This window comes from Colias philodice, chromosome 18 (genome assembly GCF_061535455.1).
Source record: "Colias philodice isolate Cphi_HAF_F1 chromosome 18, ilColPhil1 Martin Lab GWU primary, whole genome shotgun sequence".
NCBI classification, from domain to species: Eukaryota; Metazoa; Arthropoda; class Insecta; order Lepidoptera; family Pieridae; genus Colias; species Colias philodice.
This window is the reverse complement of record NC_143103.1, coordinates 1,238,792-1,252,253: the sequence shown is the minus strand read 5'-3', so window position 1 is coordinate 1,252,253 and position 13,462 is coordinate 1,238,792. Positions and strand designations below refer to the sequence as shown.

General features: G+C 36.0%; 1 protein-coding gene across 1 annotated transcript; it reads right to left on the bottom strand.

Moving 5' to 3' along the window:
* Nucleotides 1-367: 367 nt before the first annotated feature.
* Nucleotides 368-13,440, bottom strand: mIF2 (mitochondrial translation initiation factor 2). Its single transcript, XM_089706452.1, has 15 exons — nucleotides 13,205-13,440; nucleotides 12,973-13,111; nucleotides 12,739-12,859; nucleotides 9,439-9,602; nucleotides 8,079-8,259; nucleotides 7,078-7,254; nucleotides 6,373-6,422; nucleotides 5,782-5,996; nucleotides 4,777-4,855; nucleotides 4,214-4,339; nucleotides 3,621-3,846; nucleotides 2,741-2,862; nucleotides 1,982-2,165; nucleotides 1,041-1,181; nucleotides 368-571 (listed from the first exon to the last, which is right to left on the bottom strand). Exons 1-15 carry the CDS (start codon nucleotides 13,228-13,230, stop codon nucleotides 402-404), a joined length of 2,121 nt encoding a protein of 706 aa, XP_089562578.1. The 5' UTR covers nucleotides 13,231-13,440; the 3' UTR covers nucleotides 368-401.
* Between the last annotated feature and the right edge of the window lie 22 nt (nucleotides 13,441-13,462).

Genomic DNA, 13,462 nt, shown 5'->3' with positions numbered 1-13,462 from the left:
TGTACTTATTTCATAATTCGAATTTAATCGATAGAACGCGGTCTGTTTTTTTTTAATACTTTTTTTATGGGATTCCTAGGAACATAGGTATTCGATTTTTAAAAAATAATAATTAAAAAAAAATATCGTGACGCAGGCACGCACGTTCATGTCACTGAACACACAACGGCATCTTTTTTGAGGGCAGATAATGAAAATTTTCGAAATAAAATTAAGAAATAAACAATTCTAATACAATTTACATTCTATCAGTACAATTTATCACCATTTTAGAATCCCAGATCCCAGTCCGAATTATGTTTAAAGTGACCAATCACAACAACTGTTTAAAGGTTACTTTTAAGAAAGTAAAAATAAAAAACACCAAACAATTCTAATACAATTTATTAACTAAATCTCTTCTAAAATCCCGGATCCCAGTCTGTAGTATGTTTGACGTCTACCATCTTGTAGCAAACTACAATATCTCCCGGTTGAACGTCGAACGCTTCTTCGAAACGAAGCCCGCATTCTGTGTCGTTCTTGATTGTAGTTACTTCCTCTTTTAAATGCTTCATTGATGCTAGTTTTCCTGGTAAGAAATAAATAAAAATAAAAATCAATTATTGAGTACCAATACAGTGACATAAAATAATACAAACTCGCCTCAACTAGGTATGAACCTGTGCTAGAGACGACCGACGCCTTCCACATTAGACTTAACCAGTATTGTACTATAGTCTAATAAATGTTAATCAAAATATAGATAAAAAGGAAATGTATAATGACGCGGTTTAAATAGGTCACCGCATTATGAACATCTTTCAAATTTTTGGGAACATTAAAATACGGGTTAAAATAGATTTAGCGAATATTATATATAGCGAATTATCCAGATGTTTTTATTTTTCAAGTAGTGCGAATAAAAAAAAAATAAAGTAACAAAATTCGGTTCTGTGTTTATTTTGGAGTATCATTACTCTTTTACTTAGATTTACAATATGAGTGATTCCGTATTGCCTTAATATCAACAAATAATTGACTAAACCCAATAAACTTACCCTGGAACACAATCTGATCATCTCTGATCACCTTATAGAGCGCGTTTCTACTGAGCGAGCCTTTAGTACATCGGCACCCAGCTACGGGCACTTTTTTCCTACCCTCTGACACTAAAAACTGCTGCAGTACTTTGGCTTCACCTGGAAAGTGCAGTTTATAAGCGGCTGTTATTAAATTACAAAAAAAGACGTGTGGCTCGGAGACTGCCGCGGTCAAGCTATTGCATGCTATGCCTTCAAGCCACACCTCCGCGCCCGTCGGAGTGGGGAGCGTGAGGTTTTTTCGTTACGGAATTTCTCGATTCGGTCGCCGCGCTCAGGGCCCGCGATAGAAGCTATGCAATAGCTTAATTACAATATACAAATGGATTAACAATCACACCAAAAAAATTTGTCGGAAGCGAAACTCTGCCTTCACGCATATTAGGCATAGTTATCTATGGAGTATATACAAAAGACTTTCAATATAACTGTTCTTTTAATTTTATTTTTTACTATAATTTGAATGAAAGTTTTAAGCTGCTCGGACATTATTTTTAAATTCTGAGTTATTGTTTTTTATAGCACAAGGGTTAATTGGCTGTCTTAAATAAATAAATTTTCAAGGTGTTGTTTTGGGAAGATATTCATGATTTAAGAGTAAGAAGATAATTGCAAATATCATTAATATACCTAAATTAATTTTAATGATGTTTAAACAAGATAGATAGCCATAATCAAAATTTTACTTTTACATGCTTTCTTACACTTTTACAACTTACTATGGAGTTTCTTGCCGATTCTTCTCCATAGATACTGCTTTCCGAATCGGTGGTAAATGTTAAAAATACTTATGTAATGACGATTCGAAAGTGCTACTAAATAGTAGTCTATAAATTGAATAAATGAATGTTTGAGTTTGAGTTTGAGTTTGAACTTCTCCAACTCTTTCTATCTCTTACCGATCAACTCCTCTTGCTGTGTGGTGGGTATCTTATTATTGATCATTTCTTTCAAATCGTCCACTAATTTATATATAACGTTATGTTTTTTAACTTCGATGTTACTATTCTTAGCTTCTACGGCGAGCGCGGGAGGACATTCCACGTTAAACGCGTAAATAACTGCGTCGAACGCTTGCGCTATCTGTAAAAAGTTATATTATTTTTCTCCATGCAAAAAGTTAAAATATATTTAAAAGGTAATAGAAACTTAATTCGAAATAAGCTTGCTTTATTATTACACTTTTCGTGTATATTTGCCCGCCGCTTCGCTCGAAGGTCAAAGAAATTTCGTTTCGATAAGGTACCATTGCTATGTGAAAGAAAGACGAATAAATGCACTTACACATTTATTATATTTCAAATCATAGCCTTTCTCGATAAATGAGAAAGGATCATGAGATTAGCGTATTCAAACAAACAAACAAACTCTTGACATGCCTTTTCCAGTAATATTAATAACCAGATTTCCGCCCGCGGCTTCGCCCGCGTTTTCAAAGGAAAACCCGCATAGTTCCTGTTCCCGTGGGATTTCCGGGATAAAACCTATCCTTTGTGTTAATCCAAGTTACCCTCTATATGTGTGCTTAATTTCATTGTAATCAGTTCAGTAGTTTTTACGTGAAAGAGTAACAAACATCCATACATCCATAAATCCTTACAAACTTTCGCCTTTATAATAGTATTAAGATTATTGAAGTCTAAGTATATCAACCCCACCTCAACATCAGTAGGTGCTATGGGCCCCACACCAAAATGCACGAGCTCGAGCCGCACAGTGTGGTGCGAGTCGTATGTCTCCAGGATATCCAAGATGGCTTCCACTGAACCGTCCACGTCGCCTGAATAATGCAAATACTTAAAATGTGTGTGGGAATAAATAAATAAATCATTTATTTCACTTAAAACATTTAACAAATTAAAGCGACCCAGGTTCCTAAGACAGTAAGAACTGTTTTTCAGGAGCCTGTGTCTTCCATTTACAGTTACACCACACGAAAAACATCTGTTGTTCAGAATGTTATGAATAATAATACATATTACGGCGACTAAATTTTTGTGTGGTTCTTATTTTTGTTTTTTAGTATGCTTTTTTCCAATGTGCTGAATCTAATAAAATCATTTCATTCTTTATACTAATTTTATTCAACTAACAATTAATTTCTAAGATATAATTTTTGTCACTATATGTGTAATTATATTGGGTAAGATTGTATTTTGGCAAATATGACAAAAATCACAATAGCGATTCCGAAGATCGTGAAAAGTAACTGAAACTCTATGATACAAATTTGGAAAACTAAAACTATTAACGTAATATACAACAGTACATTTTAAAAACAAAAAACGAACTTGGATATTGGATATATAGAAAAACAGGATCACGCCCGCGGCTTCACCCGCAGTTTCATACAAAAAACCCGCATAGGTTCCGTTCCTGTGGGACTTCCGGGCTAAAACTATCCTATGTATTAATCCAAGTTACTTTCTGTGTGTGCCAAATTTCTTGAAAATCGATTTTGCAGTTTTTGCGTTAAACAGTAACAAACTTCAATACATACTCACAAATTTGGTATTTATAATATTAGTATGAAACTACCTTTAATCACCACACTGACTGTCGGATGGTCGTCCACCTTGATCATCTTGTCCCTTGGCCCCACGGGCCGTACTTTGAACCGTCCCATGGCCCGCTTCTGGGCCAATTGCTGCTTGTAGAACGTTTGATGTTCTGCCTCTTTAGCGGTTATCACCTCCTGGTCCATAGCTTGCTTTTCCTTCATGCGCTGGTTGTGACGCCATTTCATTACTTCGTTCGCTCTTTTCTGTGCAAAAAATATTTTAAGAAATAAGACAGATTGGGAAAAATTAATAAAAAATTGGGAGTGTTACATGGCAATGTATTATAAAATTTCAATCGCCTTCAAAAAGTTACGAATGAAATGAAATTGAAGAAGCTACCCCAATATGTTTACGACAAAGCAGTACATAAATAATTGTGACTGTATAATTTCAAAACAGTGTAAATGTATGTAACTGTGTGAATGTGTAATTCTGAGAACTCTGTTATTGTATAAAATTTAAGAACTACATATATTGTGACTGTGTTTAATAAAACATAATTGAAGATGTGTAATTAAATAACATTTATTTAAACATTATAAAGCTATATCTTTCGTCATATTCCCTTACCTCAGTAGACACTTCCAGTACTCTATCCCCAGGGGCGGGGGGTTCTCTCCACCCGAGAACCGACACGGGCATAGACGGTGGGGCTTCTTCTACTAACGCACCATCGGCCGTTTTTAGCATACGCACCTGTATGTTGCCATTTAGTAGAATTATAGAATTTTGGAAAAACGTCGTTCTTTTCTTGCTTTATTATTATTTGTATTTACAATTATTAATGAGGGTAGTTATAAAAAATTATGAGTCTGCGGACTGCGTCACTAATCATTTTCAAACTGATTGGAATAAATTAACGGGAAAATAATTTTTACTCCATTATTCTTACTTATTTCATTATTGGTCAAATGTCGATCTTTGTCTAATTTGTACTTGGAGAAATTCTACTTCTTATCATCTTATACCAGCTGACAAACTATTTAGCTTTTTTGTGAAAATATTAGGGATAAGATAGGAAAATTATGAAAAATATTAGATGGTGACATAACATTTCCTGAATAAAACTGCTCCATTGTTCGTTTTTTTTAAAGTAAATAATCAAATTATTAGCAACTAAAATAACAGTTTACCTTAGCCCACCCACTGCCAGCAACGAGGATGCATCCCTTGCGTAGTGTTCCCCTCTGCACCAATACTGTTGCACATTTCCTATACAAAAAAAAAAAAAAAATAAATATTATAGGACATTATTACACAAATCGACCTAGTCCCACAGTAAGCTCAATTAAGGCTTGTGTTGTGGGTACTAGGCGACGATAAATATAATATTTAATAAATACATATATAGATATTTTAATATTATTTTAATATGCAATTTTTACTGTATTCAAACTTATTGTACTACACTGTGTTATGAAACAAATAAATGATTTTTTTAAAAATGAAATAATAACACCCAGACCCAAGAACAAATAATTGAGTTCATCACACAAATATTTGCCCTGACCGGGGATCGAACCCGGGACCGTCGGCTCAGTAGGCAGTTACTTTACCACTGCGCCAACCGCGTCGTCGCAGAGAAAAAGAAAACTTTATTTTTTTTTCAGAAATCAACAACTTCTAAAATGACTGTTGTTTATTGAAATGAAACTTTTTTAGGCGCGTTGTGAGTAAAATTCAAGGTCGCTTCATGGGAATACCGTTACATCATGCAGGCGACGATTTTGGTATCTTTGAATCTTGCCAAAGAAATTTCACTTTTGACAAGTACGCTCAGCACACACCCTATATTTTATTTTATATCTTTCAAGGGATTTTGTCGCTTAGCGTTCACGTCAATTACAAGCAATCAACAGTTAAATATAAAAATATACCGTGATTTTTTGAAAAAAAGACGGGTTGCACTCCGGGAGTGCCGGCAGAAGTGAAAACTTGATTATTAACGTTGAGCATGTTTGATATTTTGGAATGGTATCCGTCTTACGCTTTTTCGATCAGGTCACGTGTCCTGACGCGAGTTTAAGATTTTATACCCATTACAGAAAAAGTGCTCAACGCCGCTAAAGAAGTTTTCACTTCAAAAATTGTAAAAATTAACATGATTTTTTTTTATTTTCCCTGCGTATTCCACTCACCCTAGCCTCGGGTCCAGCTGGCTCTCAATCACCACCCCCTCCACACTGCCCAGGGGGTCGGCAGCGAGCTCCATGAGCTGCGCCTGCACGTGCAGCGCCTCCAGCAGGGCGGGCAGGTGCAGCCGCTTGAGGGCCGACACGCTCACCGCTTGGACTTCGCCCCCTAGGGCTTCGCATACCACGCCGTGTTGTGCCAGCGATTTTAGCGTGCGCTCCTGGTGGGATTTGTGTTTTTTATGGTGGGAAATAAGTTTAAGCAATAGGCAGCACAGGGTAGATTCGATAAAAAAAAATGTGTTAAAATGTAAATTCTAATGATTGTGATAAGTAACCTTTGCTTATAATGAGCATGATTTTAGGTAGTTTAGGGTTTAGTTCATTTTTAATGTTTAATAAAATTCTACAACTTTTAATTTATTTGCCAAATTTAAATAAAATCATATTCCTTTCGAATGAGTTTAAATTATGAAAATATTAACATAAAATACACAAAAATATAACACTACAATTTCAAAATATATTTACATCACGTTACAAAGCAATATAAAACATAAAGCAACATACAAATATATAAAATAGAGGCATACCTACAATGTTTACACCTGGCTTGTCCACTTTGTTGACCGCCACGAGAATGGGAACTGAAATAGAAAAAAAAACTCTTATTCATTATCTAGAGTAGGTATCTGTCGAACTAAATAAAAAATAATTTAAAAATATTTTGCTGTATATTAACTGTGGAATTTGTTTGTATGTACATTGTACATGCATTGAAGTGAAATTTTATTCAGACATAATTTTATTTTAATAATTACGCACTATGATAACTAGTAAACAAATCATTAAACAATTTGCCAATTTAATAAATAAATATTTTTAATATTTAAAATTAAATAAGCGCACACGTGTACATATGCACGTAAGCTCATACACGCATGCATGCAAGTTTTGAGCGTGCGTGCGCATAATAATTGTTCATGTATATGTGTGTGCGTGCAATACGTGTACGCATACGATTGCATCACAGAACATATAAAAGAGGTTAGAAAGGCATTGTAGGCGGGGCAGACGCGCCAAGGATATGAGCACTGCTCACATCATCATTATGCGTATGATTTGTTCCATTTTAAATCGCGTGATCGCGCGGCGTCATGATTGGCTAGATTTGAAATTGCAAATATGTGCGTAAGCGGACACTGGTTCTTATAGGAACGGCGAATTATAGCCATTCTAACCTCTTTTATATGTTCTGTGGTTTGCATACATGCATGTAAGTGTGTGTAAGATTGTTCTCACCATCAGCCTGCCTCGCCATCCGTATGGACTCCACAGTCTGCTCCATGACGCCATCGTCAGCGGCGACCACGAGCACGACTATATCAGTGGCGTGTGCGCCGCGGGAACGCATCGCTGTGAACGCGGCGTGCCCGGGCGTGTCCAGGAACGTTACTTGGTCGCCGGATGCCAGTTTTACTGGGGAATTAACATAATGTAACTATGGAGTTTCTTGCCGATTCTTCTCCATAGATACTAATTTCCGAATCGGTGGTAAATGCTAAAAATACTCATGTAATGACGATTCGAAAGTGCTACTAAATAGTAGTCTAATTGAATAAATGAATGTTTGAGTTTGAGTTTGAGTTTGAATGACATGAAAAAACATTGAAAAAGCCTGATACATTTTGAAATCTATACTAATACTAGAGGTCCGCCCCGGCTTCGCCCGTGGTACATATTTCGCAATAAAAGGTAGCCTATGTCCTTTCTCGGGTATCAAAATATCTCCATACCAAATTTCATGCAAATTGGTTCAGTAGTTTAGGCGTGATTGAGTAACAGACAGAGTTACTTTCGCATTTATAATATTAAGTATGGATTATAAAGTCGAAAAGTTTGATTATTTGTTTGAACGCGCTAATCTCAGGAACTACTGGTCCGATTTGAAAAATTCTTTCAGTGTTAGATAGCCCATTTATCGAGGAAGGCTAAGACCAACAGGAGCGGGGCAATGCGGGTGAAGCCGCGAGGAAACGGCTAGTATAATTATGTTTTGAATGTATTGACAAACTATTAATAGATAGAGTAGGGTAGCAGTCTTGCTTTTTTCTGGCTTTAGTTTATTGAAATAATAAAAAATTTACATGCGCTTTAGTTCAGTAATAAAATATTGGAATCACATGTGGACAATCCATTAAATAAAATTCAAGTTTAACAAATTTAGCTTTACAAGTATGGTAGAAAAACGAAAATTTTACAAATAAATATTATCAAAGTATTTTCAAAACAGAAATAAATACCTTGAAAAGCTCCAATATGCTGCGTAATGCCCCCAAACTCGGTATCCACTACAGAAGTATCCCTCAAAGCATCTAACAGAGTGGTCTTGCCGTGGTCCACATGGCCCATGACGCACACGACAGGCGGTCGGGGGCGAAGCGCTTCAGGCGGTGCAGGGGGTGCAGGCACTGCATCTTTATTCTGGATATCAAAAATTAAAACATATTTCAATTACGAGAATTAGGGAGTTTCATATATTATCAATGAACTATCGATTAGACCAAAATTTTGAGGAAAATACAGTTGATATGAAAAGAGTTACATTCCCATGATAATTTTCAAAAATCAAAACATTTTTATCTAATCTGCTAGAACACAGCTTCTTAATTTTTGTTAAAATGAGCTTTAATAACATAAATATAAACAACTAGCGGTCCGCCCCGGCTTCGCCCGTGGTACATATCACTACATAGTATAAAATAAAGTCGCTTTCCCTGTCCCTATGTCCCTATGTCCCTTTGTACGCTTAAATCTTTGAAACTACGCAACGGATTTTGATGCGGTTTTTTTTAATAGATAGAGTGTTTCAAGAGGAAGGTTTATATGTATAATAACATCCATTAAATAGTGGAGAAGTACTGTTATTTTTGAGGTTTCTAATGTGATGTCGTAAAAAATTACATTTTTTCCGCTTACATTGCAAACGCAGGCTGAACCCTACGAGTTTTATCAAAATAATGTACTAAGTATTATACACATTGAAAAGGTCTACAGAAAAGTCCGCGATGGTATATGTCTATCTCTTATGGATAACCCACAATAACTTTTTTTTGTCATTTACTTTTTACGACAAATAATGGCTAATTTTCGATGCGATTTTAACCAATACAGCATTAATCCTTAACCAATTAAATACCTTAAATACATTGTTCATTTAATATAGATCTATATGGGCCTTTACACCGTATGATTTAAGTGAATATTTTCGAAGATATTACAGATTTAAAAATTGCGGGACGTAGCATTTGCGGCGGTACCGGCCGGCCGCCCGGCTATATATTTTATACCCGTGCGAAGACGGAGCGGGCCGCTATGTTTTTATATACAACGTTCACAGTTTTCCTGTAGTTTATTTAGTATCAGCATTGCACCCGTGCGAAGCCGGGGCGGGTCGCTAGTTTCGCAATAAAAGGTAGCTTATGTTCTTTCTCAGGGTCTAAAGATTATCTGTGCCAAATTTCATCAAAATCGGTCCAGTAGTTTATGCGTGAAAACCATACATACATACATACATACAAACCTTTCCTCTTTATAATATTAGTATAGACAAAAAGCAATGATTCATAGAACTAATATTTATATGTGAAGATAATAGATTACCTCTTCCTCCTCAATCCCCTCTTCCGGCTTGGCAATAATTTTGAATCTGCATCCGGAAATTTTGACAACATCACGTATAATCTGTGGATTCCGTATCACAGTATCCTTTGTGTACACTATTTCAGAGTCTTTGTCAGCAAATTCCAATGCCTTATAAACATGATCTGTAAAGAGAATATATATATAATGTTGTTATATATATAATATATAATGTTGCCGTTGTAAGACTAATAAGTTGTCCTATTTCAAGCTTTTTATTTTTTTTTTCTCTATCTAATTGTACTCATAACAAAGCTAGTCGACAAAATGTCAAAATGACAGCTCTGAAGCTAGCCACCTGGAACACAAATGGTTTAGCGCCTAATAGAAATGAAATCGAACTGATTCTTAACGAACATAACTTAGACTTACTGCTGGTATCTGAAGCACACTGTACCTCAGCTTCAAACATAAAATTTAATAAATATCAATGCTATGTTACCCTCCACCCAGACGGAACTGGCCACGCTGGATCTGCAATTATTGTGAGAAAGACAGTTAAACATCATATCTTACCAGAATTTAAAACCGACTACATCCAAGCTACTACAATAGCTATAGAAGATAGGACCGGCTATATCAAAGTCTCGGCGGTCTATTGCCCTCCAAGACATAAAATTAGCTGTGAAATGTTCTCCGAATTCTTCAGCAGTCTAGGAAGTCGCTTTATTACAGGAGGCGATTGGAATGCGAAGAACACTCACTGGGGATCACGGTTAACAACTACAAGGGGCAGGCAACTAAAAACTTGTATAGACAATAATAACATGCGTGTCATTACTACTTGCGAGCCAACGTATTGGCCTTCAGATAAGAATAAAATCCCGGATCTACTCGACTTTTTCATTGCAAAGGGTATGTCAACATATTACTTTAAAATAGAATCTTGCTACGATGGTTCTTCTGATCACACTCCAGTTCTACTAACAGCTAGCACCCTACTAATAGAAGAAAACATAAAGACACTTCATAATAAATCTACAGATTGGGATTCCGTTAGAGAATATCTGAATAATAATATTGACCTAAAAGTTTCCCTGAAGACACCCGATGACATAGAAGAATCCACAAAATATGTAACATCGCTTATTCAAAAAGCCTGTATCCTAAACACTCTAGAAAGTAGGACTTTAAAAATACCTGATAATTATCCTCGCGATATAAAAAGGGCTATAGTAAATAAAAGAAGAGCAAGGCGAATCTGGCACGACAGCAGGTTGAGTACAGATAAAACAAAATTCAACAGAGAGGCAAGAAAACTGAAAGATATGCTTCATAATTGGCGAAATAAAACTCTCGAAACACAACTCCAATCGCTGACTGCAAATGCCTCGACGAATTACTCGCTCTGGAAGTTTACAAAAAATTATGATCGTCCACAGAATGCTAAACCACCAATAAAAGGAACGCAAGGCTGGGCGAGGACACCAGAGGAAAAAGCAACCTGCTTTGCCGAACATCTAGAAAATGTTTTCCGTCCCAACAAAGAGACATTCACTGGACACGACGATGAAATCATTAATGCCCTTAAAGAGGATATGCAAATGTCTCTCCCACCAAAACCAGTAACTACCGCCGAAGTATGGAGGAAGATAAAAGACCTTAAAGATAAAAAAGCGCCTGGTATAGATCTTATAACCAAGGAAATTTTAAAGCAGATTCCCCGTAAGGTTATAGTATTCCTGACCATCCTTTATAATGGAATTATAAGGGTTCAACATTTTCCTAATCTCTGGAAATTATCAAACATTCAGATGATACATAAGCCTGGCAAACCGGCTAATGAGGTATCATCATATAGACCCATTAGCCTATTACCGATACTGTCAAAAGTATTCGAAAAGATTTTGTTATCCAGAATGCTTACTTGCCTCGCAGTGAACAATGCTATTCCAGATCATCAATTTGGTTTCAGACAGGAACATTCCACTATTGAACAGGTCCATAGAGTAGTTGAAAGAGTCCGGAAGTCACTAGAAGAAAAGGAATACTGTTCATCGGTGTTTTTGGATATCCAGCAAGCTTTTGACAAAGTGTGGCACGAAGGTTTGCTATACAAATTAAGGCAAAATCTACCTCACAGCTTTTATCCACTTATAAAATCCTATCTTAGTGAACGTCGCTTTCAAATTCTGGAAAGTGGAAAGACATCAAACATCTACAACATCAGAGCAGGTGTGCCACAAGGTTCAGTGCTTGGACCACTACTATACACACTTTTTACAGCTGACTTACCGCTTACTGAAAACGTTACTACAGCAACATTCGCTGATGACACAGCAATACTAGCAAGTAGTAAGGATCCGGCAATTGCATCAAAAAATTTACAAAAAGGTCTCAACGCGATCACGGACTGGATGGAGAGGTGGAAAATTAAAGCGAGCCCCTCAAAATCGGTACACGTCACCTTTACGCTTCGAAAAGAAGATTGCCCGCCTGTAAAGCTTAAAGATTCTACACTACCACACACTGACAGAGTCCGCTACCTCGGGCTACACTTGGATCGACGTTTGACCTGGAACCACCACATCAAAGCAAAAAGAGAAGAAATAAACATTCGCTACCGCAGCTTGTACTGGATACTGGGCCGGAAAAGTCGCCTGTCACTGGACAACAAACTACTGATATACAAAAGTGTAATTAAACCTATATGGACATACGGCATTCAACTATGGGGTAGTGCCAGTAATTCATCTATCTCGCTACTGCAACGACAGCAAAATACTATACTGCGAACTCTCAGCAATGCCCCCTGGTTTACTACTAATGCTGAAATTCAAAGCCACACTAACATATGCTCTATAAAAGATGAAATTAACACGCATACAAAATCTTATGTTGCCAGACTAGAGAAACATCCTAACAAACTAGCAAGCCAACTGATAAAAAGGTCCTACCACAAACGTCTTAAAAGAAAAGATGTAATCTAGCTTTATTACTTGAAGAGCAGTTGTCCTCACTGGAGGGCTCGCTCTACATGCCAAAATTTGACTGACAACACATCCGCTTATAGCGAAAACCGCTGATTGCAGATGAAACAAAAGAAAAAAAAAAAAAAAAATTTTTTTTTTTTTTTTCGGAGAAACATAATTTTAGCCAGGAGTAATTAAACTTTAGTTAAACTATCATTTATTGAAATATTTCACCAACATCATGCCAACTATTTGTATTAAAAATTCTCATGAAAGATCTCATTAAGAGATTCAGATTAATAATAATCATTCCTTAGTCTTAGTGCACACTTGATTATTAAATGCTTACCAACATCCTTCCTTAAAACATTAGCTATTTCTTGAACGGTCATATTCCTCCATATGCCTACAACTTCAGTTCCTGCTTTTGGTGCATACCTAATGACCCTGCGCCCTTGGTTTTCTACTGCCTATAATAGCATACAATTTTTATATACATAATATGTTGATCTTATGAATATTTATTTACTATTTTTAATTAATAATTATTTTTACACAAAAACAATAAAAATGTGCTTTTTACCTTTTCTTCTGGACTTTTTCTCTTTTTATAATAATAAGCTGATAGAGAGAGTGGTCGTGCTCTACTAAAGACATCGTTGATTTTCGTTTGGGCTTCAGAAGGCTGGCGAAATACCTCTTTAAAATGTTTTATTGGCAACCTTCAAAGATACATAAATAAAAACTTTAAAGTTTCAGAAAGGTAATAAATAAAGATATAGTTTCATCTATTAAAGGTATAATAGTAAACTTACAATCTAAAAAATGTGCTCCTGTACATTATACTTTGTTAAATAAGGTTTTATTTCAACATTAGATGTGTATATTTTCGTTTCTTCAAATCGACACCAAGGATGTAAAGAGATTTAACTTATGCCCATTTTTTTAAATATACCGGGCAGCAATATACCTAATTGAATTTTCTCCTATTCTGTTTAATAATATTATGAACCTTTTAATTATCTTCTGATTTCATAACCTCTCTTGCAGGTTCCAGCTGAGGGTTCCAGTTA

Coding starts and splice junctions, on each gene's coding strand:
- mIF2 (XM_089706452.1), bottom strand. CDS start 13,230: ATGTACAGGAGCACATTTTTTAGATT. Junction 9,603..12,738: donor TGTTTTAAGGAAGGATGTTG/GTAAGCATTTAA, acceptor TTCTCTTTACAG/ATCATGTTTATAAGGCATTG. Junction 4,340..4,776: donor CTGGCAGTGGGTGGGCTAAG/GTAAACTGTTAT, acceptor GGCAACATACAG/GTGCGTATGCTAAAAACGGC.